The following is a 22,186-nucleotide window of genomic DNA, read 5'->3' on the forward strand; positions in this document are numbered from 1 at the left end:
GCAGGAATCTGGGAGCAGGGATTCAGCACAGAAGGCTGCTCCAGGAGTACCCCGTGAAATGCTGATGTGCCAGGATAAAGAGGGAACTCATTCTTGATTCTGAGGGTCCAGCACCTTGTGGGATGGGGCACACTAAAATGAAAGCCCTGTTAGGACAGCAGTTTCAACTCCCCTTTGACTCCATCATTTCACAGGTCAACTTCGGCTCTTGATTAGAAGGAAACCCTGGTTCCCCCACCCCAGCCAGAAGCAAGGCTGCCTGGAGCTGTGTTGCAGGAAGGCAGGTGAATGTTTGTGACTACTCTGGGGGACCGGCAGCAGTTTGACACTAACTGATTGAAAAAATTTGCCTGAAACTTCTCTGAGAAGATCCCTCGGTACTGGGGTGCTGGGTGGGGACTGCCAGCTCCTTTCTACTGCCAGGGAAAGGAAATACTGTGCAGGAAACGTGGCTGAGGAAAGAATCCCTAACACTAGCATGGTATGTGATCTCTCTGTCATTACATTTGCCTTCCCCTAACCATTTTTTGTGGTGCTTAGTTGCCAGCCAGGGTTAAACCACAACAACTTAATCACCTGTAAAAACTCCCCTTTCCTTGTCCTCATCATTCCCTTGGTTTCTCTGCCTTTCTAAACACCCTCCCATCCTCTCCTGTCTTACTCAGTTTCTTATTTAATTCCCACTACGGGTTCCTCTCCCCTTTCTGTTCATTGCTGGGACCATCATATCTAAAGTGCAATTGATCACCATTCTGAAAAAGCCATGCACTGTCTTCCCCACTCACAGGTGGGAGTCCTACACTTCCAATCCCAAGCACAACCTCTTCTTGTCTCTGCTCCTCTTGCTGCCCTTCAGGAACATGGTCTCCTTCACTTGCTAGACTGGTCTTATGCTACCTCAGAGTTGGCATAAGAGGAAATTTATGCAGGGATCAGTGGCAGCCAGCAGGTACATAACCATTTGCTTTCAAGATTTAGTAAGTAGAAGTGGCAGGGGTAAGATCCAGGGCTGGCATTGCTCTTCACCCTGCTGACTTTCATGCTGAACCCATCAAAGTTTCCTGTTCTGTATATCTAGCAAGGCTTCCGCATACCAGGCTAGAGCTTTCCAGTCTGGTATCCAGAGCTCTGCTGCAACTTGTTGTGGCCAGATCAGTTGGCAACAGCTCACCAGAAACACTTGTGGAGTTAGTTAACAGGTAGAGCTGCAAGGAGATCAGGACACTTCTCTATCTCATGGTCCCGTAGCCCTCTGTGACTCCTTGGCTCACGAGACATTTGTTACCCTGGGTATTCACTTGTGTCACTCAACAGAAGCTTTGGCGCTGGGCTGCTGTGCTCCTTGACATAGTGAGGGTCCCCAGAAGGGAAAGCTTTCCTTGGCTTACTTTCCACTAGGCCTGTGGCGCTGCTGTGCCATGCCTCGTTCGAGGACAAGGTTACAGTACACCTTGGCAAGGTGAATCCTGGCCACCGCCAACTTTGCCAACACGTCGTCCATGTCTTTATTCTCTAAAAATATCATAGCCCTGTTTAAAACAAAAACGGAAAAAAGTTTTCAGGGAAGGTGCTCGGGCCAGAAGGGATGCTAGAAAGAGGGACGTTTCCTGAGAGGCAGGCGTGGTTTTCAGGCACATAAACCAACATGCTGCATGACCCCACTGTGAGCAGACCCCTCTGCAGCAAGGCTGGGCTCAGATGCTTCCAGCACAGTTTGGCAATGCCAGTGGGGCCACACAGCCTGGGGCTTGGGCCCAGACAGTCTCTCTTGGCCCACACAACTTAAAAGCTGCATGCCCACAACCTGTCAGGTCGCCGTCTTTGATCCTGCATAGCTTATGAACCCTTTTAGCAGCCTGCATAAAAGTCCTGGAGGTGCATTTATATATCTGCGGGCGCAGGCTCTGTCAGCGGGTGGCCTGGAGCGGTGGGTCTGGCTCATTCAGAGACAGCACTTACTTCTCTTCAAAAAGGCACACGAAGCGCGTTTGGGACTGCCTCTAAACAGGAACGGCTAAAACCGCAAACCTGTATTTTAAACCAATTCAGATCAAACACAAAGGAAATGCCAAACCAAAGAGCTTTCTATTTCCTCTGCTTCCCTGTAATCCACCTGACTGTCTCCCGGTGCCTGGGAGTGCTGCCGGCCTAAAAGTTACCAGCCTCTTTTCACACTCAGAAGAGTTGGGTTTTTTTATCTGTCTTATCCCTGATGGCCTCCAGCTCTAAAGCTTCCTACACAACCCACCTGTAATAAATTAGGACAATTACTCTGGGCTTCTCAAGCATAATTGCTAATAAAATTCAGAAGATTTTCCTCAAAAGACATGAAAGGGTTGGAAGCAGAAGCAGACAGAAACTAAAGGGGAAAGAAAATGCAGGACAGAAATAATAGCCCTTGTTCCATTCATGTCTCATCCACCACTGCTGAGTTTTTGTTCTTAGAGTCACATATTTCAGAAGTGAATACTCCCAAGCTGTCTCCGGTGGGGGAATGCCTCATGCCCGCTCCTTTGGAAAACTGGTTGGTTGTTTTTGAAGCTAGTTACAAGGTCTTCCTGAACCCAGGAGAAGCCAGGAAAGCCTCAGACTTGGATTTACAAAGAATCAGCACAGCACCAACAAAAGACAAAGTCATGAGAAGACAAAGATGTCCGTATTCATCCTGACGGTCTCTGATAGGAACCCCTTCCAATACTTTCTTTTCCAAAGAAAGTTTAATGCACAGAAGCCATGACTCCTGAAGCCAGGCCAGTCTTAGATGCTCTCTTGAGCCACTGTGGACACTGATACTTCTACATGGTCTAGGTTCAAGACAGTTGAGGAGCTATTCAGACTATCAGGCCTGGCTCCCTGTGGACAAGAGTAGTCCCAACACAAGTTAGGCATCTCTCGTAGGCAGCCCAAATGGCAGGAACCCCCAAAAAAACCAACTAGGAGCAGGAATAACCAGCACCGTTTTCTGTGTTACTAGGTTATCACACAGGGTCTACAAGAAGAGCAGCTCGAGGACTGCACAGCCGTTGGATGTGTCTGTCATATAGGAACATCAGGCTGATAAAGGACTGGGTGGGTCACCAAGCCCAGTCTCCAAATAATCTGTCTGTCAGATTAACTGGGAGCAAATTATAGGTGTCACTAACGAGACACATGAAATGGTACCGGCATGTCTTGCCTCCAGTCTGTCTCTACTTGTGGCACATAGCCAGTACTACATAGGAAAGCAAAAAACCCCATGAAACTAAATTACATCTTAGAGGAAGGGGGAGGGAGTTTTCTTCCTAAGCAGGCCACTAGCAACAGCCCTGAGCATGGGATTTATGTGGGATAGATATAGGAAAACAAATGGCTGTGCAATCTTCTTTCACATTCTCTCAAATACATCAGCATATCACAAACCCAAGGATTCTTATCACAAGTGTAATTTTATGTCATTATGATTCTATTATGTAGTCATAAAATCCCTTTCACAAGCTCACGGAGCTCCACCTCCAGAAAAAAAAAAGTAGTTTTCTCGCCTGCCCCCACTGCTTCCTAGTGGAAAACCATTCCAGAACTTTATTCCACAGGAGGAAAAAGACAGTCCTTGCTACATTTGATCTGAAATACAGCACATATCAAGTTTAGAATTAGACCAGGTGGATAACAGAGGCAACAGGAGGTCTTGAACAGGGAAAGAAGATGCAATGTCAGAAAACTCTTCACACCGCCATTAATATCTCCCTGCTCCTCCAAGTCAGCTAAGGCACTAAAATAGTTAAGGATGAACTTCCACATTAAATAGGACCTGAAATTTCCTTTTGTCATTTTATTTTCCTTCCCGATATTTATATTTCACTAGATCAATATCCTGACTTCCTCCTTCTGCACGGTGTCTCTTTAAGCTTCTCTGATGTTACACTGCGTGCAGGTAATCCTGACAAGCAAGCCACTTCCCTTCAGGGGAGGTAATGAATCTAAACAAAACAGTGTTGTAGAATATCCCTTTGGGAAGCCGGAGAGTCAGTATATGTTTCCCACCAAAACAGAGGGGTCACTTTGGGAGCACTGCATGCCAGAACACACTGAAAAGTCTCTCGTGGCAGGGTTTATCCAGTGCTTGCTTATAGCTGATAGCTACTAACCAGAGCCCCCCGGATCCAGGAAATATAAACTTATATTGCAATAAGTCCAAACTCCTCTTTGTTTCAGTCTGTATCTGTGTTTGCCACACCAATAGATGATATGAGCCATTTTGAGATGCCATGGCCCATGGAGTGGCTTCTTTGTCCTTTACCAGCCAAAAGCGAGAGGATCATTTCGTAAATTGCAGCCCAGAGCACCTCACCTGAATCTATGACCTTTGTGTATGAAACGACACTGCTGGTTTTCTTTATTTATGAATTATTCCTTGCACAATGAAACACCTGTGAATCTATGGATATAGAACAAATCAGTTCCTTAAGGCTAGCGATCCTCCACCAGTCTTTCCTTCAATTCAGATAAATCAGCCCCTTTTTATATCAAGGCTTTATGAATTGTGAAGTAATCATTAGGTGTTTTAAGAAAATGGTCAATCAATTCTCAGAGACTATTATAGACTCCAGAAAATCACTGAAGTTTCTTACAATCAGAGTTTGTACCTCTGTAATGCTTTCTCCCGAGGCATATAACCCTCTAACACAGCAGCTCCTAAACTATTCCCCTGGCATCGCCACTTCCACTCTGCAAGGTAGCAAGTGTGGTCACACACCCTTACTCGGGAACTGCTTTCCTAGCATATATTCCTCATGTTGTAACATGTTTCTAGCACCTAAGAGTCATCTGAACCTGCTTTGCAAAGTATTTAGAAATGAAGTCTTAAAGCAATGTGACCCACAGCACAAATTAAAACCCAGCAGACTCAGTTGCGACAATTTGGTGCTCTGTATTGCAAGCAAAAATGACTGGATACTAATGTTATTGCTGGGAAGTGGCATTAAGGGATGGTAATGTGATCCAAGGCACTCATGTAGATTTAACGTTGATGGTAGTAGTAATGATTTATTCAAATTGCAGTATTACCTTGCGGAGCCAAATTATTTGGTGACCCCATTGCACCAGGACTGGATCCAGCCACCATCTTGAGAGGGAGACTATGGCGATGCCATGCCACGTGACAGTAGTGCGCGCTGCTCAGGGCAAGGCTGGGGCAAAGCAGGGTTCAAACTCTCCCACAAAATCTGACTCTCTACATAGTCAGAGGAGCCTACGTCCTGGAGAGCACAGAGGACAAGGGGATGGGAGACATCGACGCTGAGACCAAGGGATTTTCTCCTTAGTATTGCATATATAGACTGGGCCAGCATAGCAAGCAGTCCTTGCTTGTACGCAGAATCCCACTGATCCTGACATGAAAGACTGCCCTGTGATTTCAGATTTGCCGGAGCAAGCTCTGTGTACTTACACCCCTCAAGTCTTATACTCACGAAGTCAAGGATCTGCATTTCTTTTCCAGGGCAATTTTTTCAAGGTAAAAAGATAGGTAGAAGAGCAGGGCCATGAGGAACTCATCTAGTTTCTCATTCCTAAATGGAAGGGAGAAAGGTCACTGTGAAGTCTGCAGATTTGCAGATAGAGACACCACCAGACCATTATGAAAAAGAACAAAGTCTCTGCTCAAGGGCCTGCATTATACCAAATATGAGCTATATGGTTGCAACCTATTAGTAAGAAGCACTTCACCCTACACTAAGACTTTGAAGGCTTTTAGAGAATTATAGAGTCCAATAAATACAGTGAAGGGTGGATTGAATTGGATATTACCAGACATACTTCCAAGAAGCATGTTTTCTGCACTGAACACGCTGAAGAAGTGGCATTCACATTCAAAGGAAAAGGGGGACAACTCAGACACCTTTCCCTTTCTGAAAGAACAGTATGGTAAAGGCTCAACAAGGTCTGCAGATACACTCCTAAGTCAAAGGCAATGCAGCCACTGTACGGCCCTGGTGATCTCAGGGATATGCCTCTGAGATGTAATGTTCCGCCCGCTGCCTCCTCCCTTTTAGCCTATAGAGAAGTAATGCTGATAAGTGACAGCAGCAAATAATGAGCCCTGTAGCTCTGATGGGAACAGCAGCAGCACAGGAGGCAGCCCAGATTCCCAGTCGTGTTAGCGCTCCTGGTGCACGCAGTGCTGCAGATGCGCTGGCTAACATGGAATTTAGCTTAGAGTAAAACAGATGACAACCTGAGGATATTTAGGCCCAAGTTCTTGGCTTCCTTTAGTTAACAGAGTGGAAGGCTTTCAAACAGGTGATAGGATTATTTCTCTGCACATCTCGAGGACAACATGCATCTAGTGGTGTTTCCCACTGACCCTCACAGATGAGAGATTTTAAACCTCTGATATTTCATATCCTGCTTCTCAGACACCCTGGTCCCTCCACTACCAGCTATATGCAAGTAATTCTTGAAACAAACTCTAAATGACATACCTTACAACTGCTTCAAATGATAGCATGTGATGTGACTCATTTGCTTCTTTCAAAAGCAAAGCAGCATCTGAAAACATACAGAGGACAAAACCAATGCTTCCTCAAAAAAATTGCTAGTGTTAGTACAAATAGCTTCCTAACGTTTATGGGCGATGCCTCGCTGATACGATATACCAGCAATTACTCACACTTGACATCATCCAGCGTCACATATTCATGTTGTACCCACTTTGACAGCCTATGCAATTTTCCTTCTGTGTCAGCCAGCCTTCTTTCAGGGAGCATTGCACTGCACTCCTCTTGGAAGATGCTAGTGGTTGACCAATACATAACATTTAAGGACACAGTATTAATTCCAGTCTGAGAATATGATCTACCTAGTATGTAGTCTCTTCATTGCACTCAGTTTCAAAGGGACAGGCAGTGAAATGTGTTTGGCAGGTATCCTGAACTAACTTTCAACTATTACAACCACAAAACAGGCTGAGGATGTTGAGAGAAATAGGACATTTCACCTCTAAGGTTGCGTCTGAAGTTGCTTTTAGTTGCTAATATAATAAATTGTGACTATATTATTTAGATCAAAGCGGTTTTAAGTAATGGATGAAAGTCAGCCATACCATGTTGTGAATTTATAAAATTATTATTAATAATAATAATACTTTAATCTTTGAAGTGCCTTACACAGATGAATTAATTACCTCACAATAGTCTTCAGGGTAGATGAGAATTATTACCTGGTTCTGAGCGATCTGGAAACAGCAACAAAGATGCTGAATGACTTTACCAAAGTCATACCAGGCTAGTGCCTGAGCTAGCATTCAACATTAGGCATGTCTGGCTCTGTTTTTATGTTCAGACCACTTATCCGCCCTGCTGAAATGACAGCTGCCTTCCTGTTTCACGTGCTTTGTTCAGACATGATCTTCAGACAACAGATGAAAATATTCCCACCCAAATGATCTTGTTGCTTTTTGAGCTAGGCTAGTTGAACTGAAATACCTCTTTAATGTCTTGACATGCATTTCCTGAAAGTGAGTATTTTTTCTGTCCTTAAGGTTTTCCTCAGCTGCTGGATGGGAGCTGCAATACAGAGCATGAACAGGCAGTAGTATGAGTTTAAGATACTAGCACCAGTACAAAGAAGGCAACGTCCCATGACACAAAAGCATATCTATTTTGGCATCTAACTGACACAAAGAAAACAACTGGGTTGTCTTGAGGTCAACATGAGACATTGCTTTCAAGAACAGAGAAGCAAAGAGTAAAGGGGTGTCCCCAGTTCTTCCTGCTCTGTCTCCTGCCACCATACCCACTGCACCATGTAAACACTTCAAGCAGTCAGTGTCTCAAGTGGCGTTAGGAAGATTTCAAATGTAAACTGCTTCATTCCAGAGCTTTTCTTTGGGATCATTGAGGGCAGAGACAGGCAGAGGTCACCAGGGAACTCACACCTTTCCCTGGAGAGCTACCTGGCAGAGTCAGCAGCGTTCCCAAGCCCAACAGAGAAGTTGGCCAGAGCTGCTGAGACACAGACCATGAAAGGCACCTGCAGTAGCCATATGACCAGGAGAGAGGTGAGCAGCCTGGCTCCACCATGACAAAGGCTTGGAAAATGCCCAGCAGGGCAGGAGGCAGCAGTAGGCAGCGCACTCCCTGCCCTGCTCTTGAGAAGAGAGCAGGGGGCAGACAGTTTGGGTGTTGGTTTTTTTTTTTTGCCCCCATAGTTTAAATGATGAAGCCTTAATCCACAACTGCCATAGAAATTCAAAGCACAGCAATGCGCACTTTGTCCCCTGCAGAGCTGTGGTTTCCCTAAAGGTCTGCAGTCCCCCAGTGCACACCATTGCACAGGGTCATAGGTAACACTGGCAACAGGAATGATGAAGCCTTAATCCACAACTGCCATAGAAATTCAAAGCACAGCAATGCGCACTTTGTCCCCTGCAGAGCTGTGCAGTCTGCAGTCCCCCAGTGCACACCATTGCACAGGGTCATAGGTAACACTGGCAACAGGGAACATCAGTCTGTGGACCTCCACTTATAGACACCTGGGGTGGCATTTGGCCCTCGCATCCAGCACTGCTGCTGCAGCGTGTGGTGCACATTTCTGACACGTGGCGGGACTCGCCACATACTTTAAGCTGTCCCTCTGTAGTGGGTTCAGCTTGAGAGCAGTGTGGAGTAAACACATATTTCTGATTCTCTCCATTAACATGATGGCACAGAGCAGCAGTTAAGGAGATCCAGTCTCAATTGCAAGAAGGAAAAAAAAAAAAGAAGTAACAATTTGTCTTGCAGTTCATGTTTGGGTAAAACCATATTAGACTCTGATTCTACCTTACTTGGAACTGCTGTATCAAGGCCTAAACCTGCATAATTCGAAACTAAACCTCATTCTTTTACCTTGCAAATTCAAGAGTGTTGGTATCATCTTTCCAGTACCACACACCTGGAGTTAGTTTTATCGTCTGCAAGAAAACAGCATACAGAGTACATGTCATAAATCTATGCTCATGTTCTCAGCCTAGCTCAACAAAATATTTATAATGCAAGCACTGTGAAAATGGGCCACTTTGTATCTTTCTTAAGTCTGCTTTTCACCCAGATGTTGTTTGTTTGTGAGTTGTTAAATAGAAGTTCTCTGAGATAAAAGGTTGACAGCGTAAGAAAGAAAAAATGGGTATCTGTCCTTTTTTATGTCTTCCATGTTATGAATAAATAATTGAAAGTTTGCTAAGGAACACCAGTTCTTTGATTGCCAGTGAATCAATAAAGATGGAGAAATCAAATGGAGGCATGCATTAAACAATACATTGCTTTTATTTGTTGTTTTTTTAAATAATATTTATGTAATTGTAGACTAGGTATCAGGAGAAAGGAAATCTTTGCTTAAAAATGGAATACATTATGCACTTTCCTGATATTCTGACAACTTTAAATAAATACCAGATAGACCCTTAAGGGGACACTGGACAAAACTACTAGTAAAAGCATTTACAGTATCTAGGTATTTAAAAAAAAACCAAAGCAACATACAAAAATATCCTCTGGAAATAAATAAGATCTATTAGTCCTTTCTTAATTAACAAGAGACACTTGCAAACTCTTATTTGCAGGTCACCTTTAAAGCAAAACTAGTCTTATTGCTGAAATCCTTCTGCCTACAAATTTAAGCTGAGTGAAACATTACGGCTTTCTGTGACTTTTTGCCAGGTACCATTCAGCCATCCATCCATGAGGCTCTCACAAATTCTTGCTCACTTTAATTTGGCAGTAGAGCCCTGAATACGGGAGACACCAGGATAACTTCATGCCAGCAGCCCATGGGCCCTGTGATGTGCTTGTAGGCCTCGCTATGCCCACAGGGAGGAGAAAATACCGCTCCTGTGTCTTCAAAATGCATCTCAGATGCTTCTCACTGGCGCGAATAGCTGAATGACTGTCCCCAACCAGCCTGCTCCCTGGCGGGGGCAGTGGGACAGGTCTCTGCCCTGCCCACCCCACCCCACCCCATGGGCCCTCCTGTGGCCCCCAGGATCTGCTGCAGAGGCAAACGTGAAGAGCAGCAGCAAGATGGAGCTGGGAAAGGTGGGGAGACTCACAGATAGCATGGTGCTTGCCTGGGACACTACCAGGAGCGCAGAAGATAAGGCAGGCACTGTTTACGGCAGTATCCTGGTGACAGCCTGCTGTCCCCTAGTAACCACAGATCCCAGCACGTAGATCCCCCTCCAGCCTGAGCTGTGGACTGGGGCTCATGGTTTGTGTGCTTTGCTACTTCCCAGCTCTGCTAAGCAGCTTCCTTGGGTAATATTTTAGTCTAATCAGGGGAAAATAAATGCTTTCCATGCGATAACATCTCCGTAGCCACTCATTTGGGCTTACAGGAGCTGCAGAGGTTTTCCTGGTTACAGGCCCAGGACCAGCAGCAGTGAAGGCAGCTGCAACCTGGTCCCTCTGTGACGGGCGTCAATGTCTGTACAGCTCTCTGAATGTTAAACATACTTTAGTTTGGGACTTTACAAGATTTAATCTACCAGGTCACAAGTCTGTGACATGACTTAGGTCCCTATGCAAGCAATCAGCTCAAGATTTGCAAGTTGCCCCTGGAAACAATTCCCGTACGCTAAGGCAAGTCACTTAAGGGCATGATTTCGAGGGAGGGGTTTTGATCTTTGGATTATTGTCAAGCATTTTCTTTTGCAAGCAGAGAATCTCTCATCCTAGTCATTCACAGTGGATCAGCATCATGTATAAGTACTGCTTAGATCACACCCCAAATCGGTACTAGTTATATTGACAAAAGCACTTTTTGCCAATAGAAGTCAAGTCCCTATGAAGGGTGAGGTTTCACATTACAGCTAAGCCAGCCTAATAGCTAGTTGTTGATGGAAGAGGCATTCTTGCTCCCATCAAAGTTTTCCCATCATTTATCTTTGTGTTGATTCTTTATCTTCTCTGTCCCCACAGCAAGGCGGGTCCCTAAACTGTCAAAAACAGTAATCCAGCAAAAATAAATTAGAAGTTTTCTGTTGAGTTAGCATTTTACATCAGTTTATGGTGGAGTCAGAGAAGGGCCAGCAGAGATGCACATAAAGATAAGGGGACAAGGAGGACCACGCCTCTCAATAGATCAGGTCGGCTATAAGCCACAATCTCGGAAAATTTTGGTAGTACAGCTGCACTAGGCCAGTATGTACTTTGAAGAGATGAAAATACCTGACCTAAGACCTGACCTGTATAGGTCAGTTCAGTAAGACAGAAGGAAAATTTCCTGAGCTTTCAGCTCTTAAAGATGGCATCATTCATTTTTGCAATAGTTTCTAATTGGGGAAAATACTCCTGAAACAGCACTGAGATGTTCATGACCATGTGGAAAAACATGTAGACGATACAACGTGGGGAAAGAAAATTTCCATAAAACAACCTGTCCCTAGCTACCTCCATTTCCATAGCCTTCCAAATACTGCATCTTTTCTCCTGTAGGTACACTTTAAAGGTTTATCCATGCAAACATAATCAGTCCATGGATAGCTAAGCAAGAATCTCAAATCAGCCTGAAAATTCAGCTCTGGCTCTGTTCTCTACAGTCTTTTTTTTTTTTTTTTTTTTTTTTTGGACAATCGTATTGTGTATGTTATGTTTCCAGTTGCTATTGCAGGCTGCCAAGTACATATCCATGACTTGGCAGCCAAGTTACATATTTAAGAGGATAAGAGAAGCAGGTTTGGGAACGACCTCAAATCTCACCCATGGCAGCCAGGCAGCACTGTAGAAATAGGCTTCCCATCAGGGGAACGGGGGAGGTATGAAACTGATGGCTCATCAACTCATTTTTATAGAGCGTGGCTGTCATTAGCCTCAGGAGACCATCAGCCCATCTTGGCCTTAGTAAAAGTCATGCCAAAAAAAATGGGAAAGGTAAAGGACGTGTTGCAGATGGTCAGGACCACCCATGTTAGCATTCGTGGTGCAGGACACAGGGGAGACAAGCCTTCTGCTGTACTAGAGTTGGGAGCAAATTAGCACAAAAAGCCCAGATGAAAGAGGGGGAGAAACTAACAGTGAGAACTACCAAGAGGGAGAACAACTGTGAATGTGAAGACTGGGACTGGGAGCTGAAGACAGAGTGGGCTAGGCAGGCAGGGAATCAGTGCAGCAGACAGGTAACTAGGGGAAAATGAAGACAATCTGGAAGGGATTTATGGAGAGTGGGACAGAATTGGCTCTGGCCAAGCACAGGGGCCAAGACAGACAATGGTGTTTGGGGAAACCCAAGACTGACTGAGTTACCAGGGCAGGAGACTTGGGTTGCTCAGATGCAGCCCTGTACTACCCTTAACCAAGTGCTTGCTGGAGGAGATCTGTTCAGCCCAGGTATTTCATGAGCTAAGGGTGCAGAGGTGAGCACCAAACATCCCACCCGTGCTGATGGCCCAAAAATGGGTATCAGTCTGGGAAAAAAAAAAAAATTAAAAGCCTGGCATTGTGTAGCAAAGGAGATTAGTGTCTGTTGGATCCCTGCTTCAGCTGTTGCAAGAGTTGGAAGCTATAAAATGAGTGAGCCAGAAGATTACAAGAAGTGAAATTAAGGTGTAATGGTTGAAGCAGTTCAAGGCTACGTGGGAAACTGGTTTCCATATGGGCTTCAGTCACAGAATGCCAGGCAAATCACTCCAACCCGCATTTAACCCTAATGACCATTATTTGCATGCTCTTTTCTCTCTGAGCGAATGGCCTGGCTTCATGGAAGTCTGAAATGCAGCGCTAGGTACCCACAGGAGTGACCAAAGCCAATGGGAACTCTACTTTGAACAGTTGAAGAACTATATAATACTAACCTGTCTGAAAAAACAGCTTCTTGGCATTTCCAGTAGAAGACTCCATAATAGACAAATGGTGTTTGGTTTTTGGTGGTTTGTTTTATCACCTTCTCTGTGGGAATTATACACATCTCAGGGGTGAAAACTAAATGCTTAATGTTATGAAGCACTCAAGATGCAATGGTGATGAGATTCATAGGCAACATCCCAAGCAATGCTTCTTCTCCAGAGCTGGGGCTGGACAGCACATAGTAAATAAGGTGTATATTGAACTGGGAAATATTACTTTCGTAGAGTATACGCTGCCCATTGTGTGCACTGACTGAGGCAGGTGCCCTACAGAAGAAAAAAAAATTAAAAAACCTGTTACTGTGTAATTAAAAACTGGGTTATGATGCATAAGCACAAAGAAAGAAGAAATAGGCTTGCTCTGATGGTCATAGTTCTGAACAAGCGACCTTGCAGCCTTAATAGGCTTCTTTTAATGTTGTTTCTTGTGGTGTTTGTGTGTCCCTGTGCGTCCCAGTAGCTGAGAACACTCAACAGTACGCATATGCATCCATTCTTCAGGTATATCTAATGTTTAATTCGGATATCACACCCAGAAAATAAACACATGCATAAACTCAACAAAAATATCACTGACTCACCATCCAGCCATTCACCTCATTTCTGCCTCTTGCTTCTCCTTGCTGTGTCAAGTCTCTGTCTTCCATACCCACCGTATTAATTTCCTCTTCTCTTCCCAGGGGCAGTTAAATGTCAACCCTGGTTTCTCTGGGAATATTAGACTCTGTGTGCACGGACTACTGTTTGTATTAGACACACAAGTACAGAATTCAATTTCACAGTAGCTAATACTTAGTCCATGACTACGCCGTTTACCTGCCAAGTGCTTCTGCCTGCTCATTAAAAACAGGATCATGCTATATGAATGGAATAAATAATGTCCTTAGGCATAATACTATGAACACCGGTGTGGCTTTTCACTTCAGATTTGTGCAAAGTTGAAGGTCCTAATTCTTTGTTTTCAGCAATTTTCACTGTTTTGACACATTAACACTCCTGCATTTCAGTCCCATCCCTTGGATCATCCCAAGCAAAAGGTAGTTAGATAGCTGCGCTGTGACGTCTGGAGACACATCGTGTCCCCTCACATCCTCATCTTCCCAGGACACCAGACCCAGCCTTGCCCTAGGTTCAGAGCCCTGTGGCCTGGCTACCTGCCGCGTTCAGTGGTGACTACATCCACAGAGGCAAACTGGCTAAAGGTGTCCAGTAGGCAAAGGCAGAATTAGCCACCGAGTCCAGATGGAAGGTCTAAGGGAAATCAGGAGGCAATGATTGCCTCGCACCACTTACGCATGGCAGGCTGCTTTTGGAAAGCCAGAAAAACCAGCTGCACATTCTTTCACTGAAATCCTCATGCAATTACTCCCTCTGTGTGGTTTTATCAGATGAGATTATTGAACATTAGCAGTTGTCAGCTATTTTCCTGCAGCTAGGCAGTTGCCTTGTGCTCCTAACAATCAACCTTTTGTTATTAACTTGCCTCTAACAGAAAGGAAGAAGTATTTACCTCATACTCAATAGGTATTTTCAAAAATAGCATTTTGATTCTGTATCTGAGATGCCCAGAAATCTATGGAGCTTAAAAAAACTGTCATAGCCTAGTTTCTAGGTCTTCTGTAGGATATAATAACCATCTCTCTGCTATAGAATGAGGGGAAAAAAGGTGAAAATTTAATATAGACGTACTATAGACAAGATCTTCTCTGTTCAGTTCTGTGAGCTTTGAAGGTAATTATTGCAGAGAACTTTATTTTTAGGTTTTAGTTTATTACAGAGACTTTTTAGCTTAGAATTTTTAGTTTAGTTATCTTCCATTTGCAGTGCCACAGCTAGCACTAAGGACTTCCTAGCATCACTTGTCTTTAACCAGGCTGCGTTAGTACATTTGCAAACTTGTCGTGAATAAGGTCTGCAGCAGGAAAATAAGGAGTCTGCCAAATGAGAAATAAACGTGGTTTTGAAAGAAATATGTTTATGTTTTTAGACACAGCCTGGCAAAAAGAAATGCTGCTTTCAGCTATGACACGTGATTGCTTGACTGTCCGTTCAACCGTGCAACAGCTCTTAGACGGATTCATAGTTAGAAAATATTTCATGATGCCCATCAGTGAATAGCAAAGCAACCAAGACCCCTAAACCCATGGGGTTTTCTCTAGAGTCTTGCTGAAATACACAGCATTAGCACTTCTGGAAGTGTTTTTGTCTCCTTAATTCTATTCAAAACAGATTTTTAACTGCAATCATTTGCAGCAGTGACATTTTTAACTGCTCCAACAGATAGTGTACAGGTGCTGCTACCTAAGCACGAGCAAGAATGACCTCACGCTTCTTGGCCCAGGATGCACCAGTGATCTGTCAACTTGTGAACAGGCCAACACACAAATACCAGTTCCTGAATGGTGGGAGAGACTACCTTCAGCAATGGAAAAGGAACAAAAATTTCCTATGCTGCTCTTGATTTTCCTTAAAAGAAAGACTACCAAAAAAATATGTTGGCCCTTCGAGGGAAATTTATCCCCTCTCTAAACTTGGTGGCTGGTGCTGCTATTGGGATGACAAGAGGAACCAGCTTTTCTATGTCTCCACCCTACTGATGCAGGAGAGAGTAAAGGCAAATGGGTCATGCAAGGGTGGAACAGGGTTTTTAATACTGCTGTTTCATATGTGGAAGTGAAATATGTTGTTGAATCTGGAAATGCTGGCCTGCCCAACTATATAATCACCACGCTGCTGCAAGCAAAATCTACTCCAAAGGCAGGTCTACGCTATAGGCTTCTGCCTGCATAAATATGAGGATGAGAGTGGCGGAGAGATGTGATACCTGACCCACATAGGTGTGCTAAAGAAGCTTTACTAGCGTAACTTGTTTCGCTGTGGGGTAGGGAGGGGTGATAACTTACCTGTGATGAACAACTTACAGACATAATTTTGCTGCTGTAAGAGCATCCACATGCTTTGCTGGTTTAATATCACAGGATTCCCATGTGCCAAGGTACAGTGTCCCTGAGGCAGGCAGAGATTAGACCACTGTGCGCTTCCTAAAGGGACACAGTAAGGGAAACTCATGCCAGGCACAGGGCAAAGGAGGAGAAATGTGGAACACCTTTTAAGTAAGTAGAGCTTGAAATGCTATTACATTCCAATGCACTGACAAGACTGGAAAAAGGGAACTTCAAAATTAAGTATGCATGCTGGGTGTAAGTGCATGCTTTTTAACGCGATGCCTTCCATTTAACATAAGTGCCAAGACTGGAAATGTGAATTCCCTGAACATTTTTCCCTTTTCTTCCTGTTCCTGTGGGAGTGGCTCGCAATGGGGAAGGCGAAATTTATGGTGCTGTCCTGAGGTGCCACATCTCCTTCAGAGTTGTCTCCCCTTGGCTGCACCCCGTAGTACCCCAAACCTTCAAGGAGAACCTTTCAAATAAATGACAGACAGCTCCCAAGAGAAATGCTGCCCAGCCTGCAGGGCCCTACGCAGTGTCTCCTGAGAGATAAAAGGAAGGCTGCCGGGATATAGTCATTCCCGTCTTTAAGATGGTATCACAAGGGGATGAGCAGGGCTGCAGCCTGTCTGCTAAGTCCTCTGTGCTGAACTTCAAACAGACGCTCTGGAGGCGGCAGGGCACGGGGCTGACTCACCCGGCCGGCCGGGTGGACACAGCCTGTCCAAGCACGTCTCAGTTTTCCATGCTCCCGAGTGGGTTGCCCTCAGACAGCTCTCTTGTCCTCAGCTCCCTCCGCGGGGTCTCACATGGCAGGTTATTTTAGTAATGCTTTCGGCTTTGTCTTTTTTTTAGGCTCCTCTCTCTCCCCTGCAAAGAGGCGGTGGGGAATTGCAGGGTGACGCAGGAGTGATCGCTTTGCATTGCTACACACCCGGCTGCACCGGGAGTGGGGCGCTAAGGTGCTTAAGGGTTTTAATTTGGGTGATTAAATTATCCAGTATTAATGCTACGGGTGTTCCTCTATAGGAAATAATACCATCCATATAAACTTGATCAGTAAATATAAGGAGCCATCAAAAATTAACACTGTAGTCACACAAGCGCTACAAAGTTAAAGCCACTTTATATCTTTCCTATGGGCTTGGTCTTTTTTGGCACAGCCTTGTTTAAGAAGAAGAGAAGTTCTGAAACCCAGGCCCACAGCTTTGACAGAAGGAGGTGGCTTTCCCTGTGAGTCAGGATGGTACAAAGAGGGAGAGTCACTGAGCATGGAAGCAATGAAACTGCAGATTTTAGACAAGATTATTTTCCTGGCTTTGCCAAATTCATTTGAAATGTGCAACTGCTCCCCAGACCTATGTGTACACACCAAATACACCTGTTTGCAAATGAGAAGCAGCGTTTTCCCCTCTGATATTTAACTCTATTTCTTTAAGAAACTGAGGGGGAAAAAACGTAGACCCACTGGAGGCAGTGGGAAGTTTCCACTAACAGGATGAGAGTTCACTCTACAGTAAGTACAATATACCAAAAATCAACTCAAAGTTATTCTTTGTTTTATAAACTAAGTGAATGAATGCAAGGAATCTAGCTCTGAGCCCTTCAAGTTTTCTGCCTCTTGCATTTTGGGGCGTTGTTCACATATTTGAAAGGCTACTTTGTGCCTTGAGACTTCAAATCTTTTTCCAATCATGTAAGTCAGCAGAAGTTTCTTGTCCTTTACATATCCCACACACAGTCTAAGTGTGTCCATACTAAAAAATACCCCTTTCCCAGGAAAAAAAAACAAAACAAAACACCACAGCATTTATGCCAGTGTTAACCTGTTCATTTCCTCAGCCCCTGGGATGTTTCAACCATCTGGATGGGTATTTCACTTCTGTGGTCTCTGTTACCTGCTGCCTGCCCCACTGCTGAAATGGGCACAGGCTGAGGACAGATGACAGCGCAAGCGTGTGACAAACTATCTGCTGTGTGCGTTTGGCTACATTAGCTCTGCAATGCACTTAAATAGATGTTTGGGCAAAACAACAAAAAATTGTGTTTAATAACTGGGAAGCGACACTGAGGAATGCACACCAAGAGCTGAAAAGTAAAGGAAACTATGTGGCAAGGGCAATTACCAGTCAGTGAAGAGAAAAAATAGCTAACCCACATTTAGGAGGAGCATGGGTGCTACCTAACCCTTACTGTCATGCCATGGTAGTGGGGTTTCTGCTAGGAAAAGTGTTTCTGACAAAGTACTGCACTTTGCAGCAACAACTTTTCACTTACAGATAATCTACTGCTATTCATAAACGCATTTATGTATTAGTTCCAAGAGAAAAAAAAAAGAAAAAAAGTCACATTATCTTCTCATTCTCAGGTGTCCTGTATAGGTTACAGCCTGGAAATCAAGAGGCCGATTGCCAAGAAAATTCTGTGTACATAAACACCAAAAGCACCCAGCCTGATAACAGCCTTTCGAGGTTTAACCAAAGCATTCAGCAGATGCTGAAGTTGCTGTAATGGACTTCTCAGGTCTCCCTGTGATGGCACTGCCATTTACCTATGAACCGTTCAATAAACTTGAAGTGGGTTTGAACCATTTGTGACAACAGCTGATCAAACAAGCTTTTTACATGCCTCACATTCCACTGTGGCTACAGCAACCCCTTTCTGTAGCCAGTGAAGAGAAACCCGCAGCCAGTGCCCTGGCAAACCAGCTGAGAAAAGTAATGCAGTAAACCAGAGTTTCACATCTCCGCTGAATATTAAATACTAAACAAGTTTATTTTTGTCTGCCCTCTAATCACAAAATATTTTTATAGATTTTTTTTTTCTTTATACGTCACCTACAAGCTTAAGCAATGGGGGTCCTAAAAGTTCTCTGCAGCACGGAGAGCCAGCAGGGCAGCGCCTGCCCTATTTCCCAGCACACCAACGCTCCCCCTTAACTAACGAGCGACCAAACAAAAACACTGTGGATGATTCCCTTTAGCTGCCCACTGCTCTGCGGTTTTTTCCCTTAAAGGACAAGCCAGTCCAAAATGTGCGTGTCATCAGGCTCCTCCGTTAGAGCTCATTAATGCGCAGCTCCTCGGACTCTAAATACGGCGGTTTTCTGCTCTCTCAAACAAATGAAGAACTCTGGAGACAGTTTGTAGTAAAGCCAGACAAGTTTAACTACTACGAATTTTGCCTATTCTATCAAGCTCAGCATCACGGCTCCTCACTCAGCACTCCCAGCTCTCAGGGTCCTTTTGGCAGCTGTACTTTTGATGGTCTTAGGAAGGGGAAAAAAAACCCACATCCAGTAAAGTACCGAAAGCTCAGCTTGCATACTAGCAACCTAAGAATAACTCAGCAATTTGTACAGCTGGCCACAAACCGGTCTCTATTTTATCGAGCCCAGCCGCCTTGCCAAGCACAACTATTTTAGTTGTGCTCATTTCCCTGCTGTTTGATTTCAGTGACACGAACACGACAAGCTGCCCCACATTTCCAAAGCCACAGCAGCACAGCCCAAGCCACCAGTTACCAATGAATAGCAGGTCCTGCCCGAAAACACCCCCCGCCACCCCCAACTCGGGAAAACTTCCCCCCTCCCGTGTCAGTGACGGGGGTCACACTCACACCAGCCCCAGGGTTTGGGGTCCGCATCACCCACCCTCCCCTCTCCCCCAGGGGAAGCCGGCTTGCCACTCCCGACTGGGCTCTATTAACCCGTTCCTGGTCCCATCGCCTTTCTGGGGGCACTGGCCAACCTCCCCCTCCCCCCCCAGCTCAGCGGGCTGCCGGCACCCACCCGTGGCAGGACACGGTCCCAGGGAGGGGAAGTCCAAAGTTGGGAGCCACAGAGACAGCCAGGAAAGTCTTCCTCACCCTTTCCCCCCACCCCCCAGCTACTGCCCCTTTACAGACAGGAGAAGGATAGGTTTATGCTTTAAATACTTTTTATTTATTACCAAAATTTCCAGAAGCCGAATTTGGCATTTTTTTTTTTTTTTAAACCTTCCATAAAGATTTTCATGCATAACTTGAAACTTGTCAACTGCAACAGTCGAGTGGTTACTTTAGAAGAGACACTTGAACAGAGACAAACATCCAGAGTACAAACAGATGTATCTGAATTAATAAAACTTGTCTATTACTAACCTTATAAAGCAGGATGTGCCTTCCCTTTTATCAAAACCAAGCTGACAGATCTGCCTTTATACACACCCAACAGAATAAACTCTGTTATCGGCAAGGACGTTTTCCTTAAACGTTAGAAAAAAAAAAAATACAAGGCAAAGAATAGAGTGACTGTCCATAAACCAGTCTGTACTTCAGTCCTCTTTAATCTACTTCTTCGATGGTGGGGCCACCAGAGCCACCCGCCCCGGCCCCTCCAGCTCCCTGGTACAATTTTGTGACGATGGGGTTGCAGAGTTTCTCCAGCTCCTTCTGCTTGTGCTCGTACTCTTCCTTCTCAGCCATCTGGTTGCGATCGAGCCAAGAGACCACCTCCCGGCACTTGTCGAGCACTCTCTGCTTGTCCTGGTCACTGATCTTTCCCTTCAGTTTATCATCCTCCACCGTCTGCTTCATGTTGTACGTGTAGGACTCGAGGGAGTTCTTGGCTGCCACCCGATCTCTGTTAGCTTCATCTTCTGCTTTGTATTTCTCTGCTTCTTGCACCATACGGTCGATGTCATCCTTGCTAAGGCGACCCTTGTCATTGGTGATGGTGATCTTGTTCTCCTTACCCGTGCTCTTGTCCACAGCACTGACATTCAGGATACCATTGGCATCGATGTCAAAAGTGACCTCAATCTGGGGGACTCCACGGGGTGCTGGGGGGATGCCTGTTAGGTCAAACTTGCCTAGCAAGTTGTTGTCCTTCGTCATGGCTCTCTCACCCTCGTATACCTGGACCAGGACACTGCTCTGGTTGTCCGAGTAGGTGGTGAAGGTCTGAGTTTGTTTGGTGGGAATGGTGGTGTTGCGCTTGATGAGAGCGGTCATCACTCCACCAGCTGTCTCGATGCCCAGCGACAGAGGGGTGACGTCCAACAGCAGCAGATCCTGCACATTCTCAGACTTGTCTCCCATGAGGATAGCTGCTTGCACAGCAGCTCCATAAGCAACAGCCTCATCGGGGTTGATGCTCTTGTTGAGCTCTTTGCCATTGAAGAAGTCCTGTAACAGCTTTTGGATCTTGGGGATACGAGTGGAGCCACCCACCAGCACGATCTCCTGGATCTGCCCCTTGTCTAGCTTGGCATCACGCAGAGCCTTCTCCACTGGCTCCAGAGTGCCACGGAAGAGATCAGCATTGAGCTCCTCGAAGCGGGCACGAGTAATAGAGGTGTAGAAGTCAATGCCCTCGTAGAGGGAGTCTATCTCAATGCTAGCTTGCGTGGAAGAGCTAAGGGTGCGCTTCGCCCTCTCACAAGCCGTACGCAGTCGCCTCACCGCTCGCTTGTTGCCAGCAATGTCACGCTTGTGTTTACGCTTGAATTCTTCCACAAAATGGTTCACCATGCGGTTGTCAAAGTCCTCCCCACCCAGATGGGTGTCACCAGCTGTGGACTTCACCTCAAAGATGCCATCCTCAATGGTAAGGATGGACACATCAAAAGTGCCCCCTCCCAAGTCAAAGATGAGCACGTTCTTCTCTCCAGCCCGCGTACCTTTCTTGTCCAAGCCATAGGCTATAGCAGCTGCTGTGGGCTCATTGATAATACGCATCACATTAAGGCCAGTGATGGTGCCAGCATCTTTGGTGGCCTGGCGCTGAGAGTCATTGAAGTAAGCAGGCACTGTGATGACAGCATTCTGCACCTTGCGCCCCAGATAGGCCTCAGCAATCTCCTTCATCTTGGTAAGGACCATGGAGCTGATCTCCTCTGGGAAGAAGGTCTTCATCTCACCCTTGTACTCCACTTGCACCTTGGGCTTGCCACCCTCGTTCACCACACGGAAGGGCCAGTGCTTCATGTCAGACTGCACCGTGGGGTCATCATACTTGCGACCGATGAGACGCTTGGCATCAAAGATGGTGTTGGTAGGGTTCATAGCCACCTGGTTCTTGGCAGCATCGCCGATGAGGCGCTCCGTATCTGTGAAAGCCACATAGCTGGGTGTGGTGCGGTTGCCCTGGTCATTGGCGATGATCTCCACTTTGCCATGCTGGAAGACACCCACGCAGGAGTACGTGGTGCCCAAGTCGATGCCGATTGCCGGCCCTTTGCCAGACATGATGACAGGTTCCTCTGATAAACGCCTCACTCGCCGTCACCTCTCCCTCCACCCGCTCCCGCTGCTCTCTGCGGCGCGATGTGCCGACCCGGCGCCGTTGGCGCCCTCTTTATAGCCGGCTCAGCCGCCTTCTGGAACCTGCCAGAACCCTGCTGGC

At 45.6% G+C, this 22,186-nt stretch overlaps 2 protein-coding genes across 2 annotated transcripts in view; both read right to left on the minus strand.

Moving 5' to 3' along the window:
* The window catches only part of PPP1R36 (protein phosphatase 1, regulatory subunit 36), a 16,335-nt gene extending 6,646 nt beyond the window's left edge, over positions 1-9,689 (minus strand). The window contains 8 exon segments of the mRNA XM_009891208.1: positions 1,389-1,529; positions 5,448-5,546; positions 6,459-6,525; positions 6,647-6,768; positions 7,461-7,541; positions 8,865-8,967; positions 8,970-9,016; positions 9,652-9,689. Coding sequence (XP_009889510.1) covers positions 1,389-1,529; positions 5,448-5,546; positions 6,459-6,525; positions 6,647-6,768; positions 7,461-7,541; positions 8,865-8,967; positions 8,970-9,016; positions 9,652-9,689 — 698 coding nt within the window.
* Positions 9,690-19,721: 10,032 nt separating this feature from the next.
* On the minus strand, positions 19,722-22,171 carry HSPA2 (heat shock 70kDa protein 2). The gene has a single exon (XM_009891191.1). The coding sequence runs from the start codon at positions 22,027-22,029 to the stop codon at positions 20,125-20,127; it is 1,905 nt and encodes a 634-aa protein (XP_009889493.1). The 5' UTR covers positions 22,030-22,171; the 3' UTR covers positions 19,722-20,124.
* Positions 22,172-22,186: the final 15 nt, after the last annotated feature.

This window comes from Charadrius vociferus, unplaced genomic scaffold, assembly GCF_000708025.1.
Source record: "Charadrius vociferus isolate BGI_N301 unplaced genomic scaffold, ASM70802v2 scaffold308, whole genome shotgun sequence".
NCBI classification, from domain to species: Eukaryota; Metazoa; Chordata; class Aves; order Charadriiformes; family Charadriidae; genus Charadrius; species Charadrius vociferus.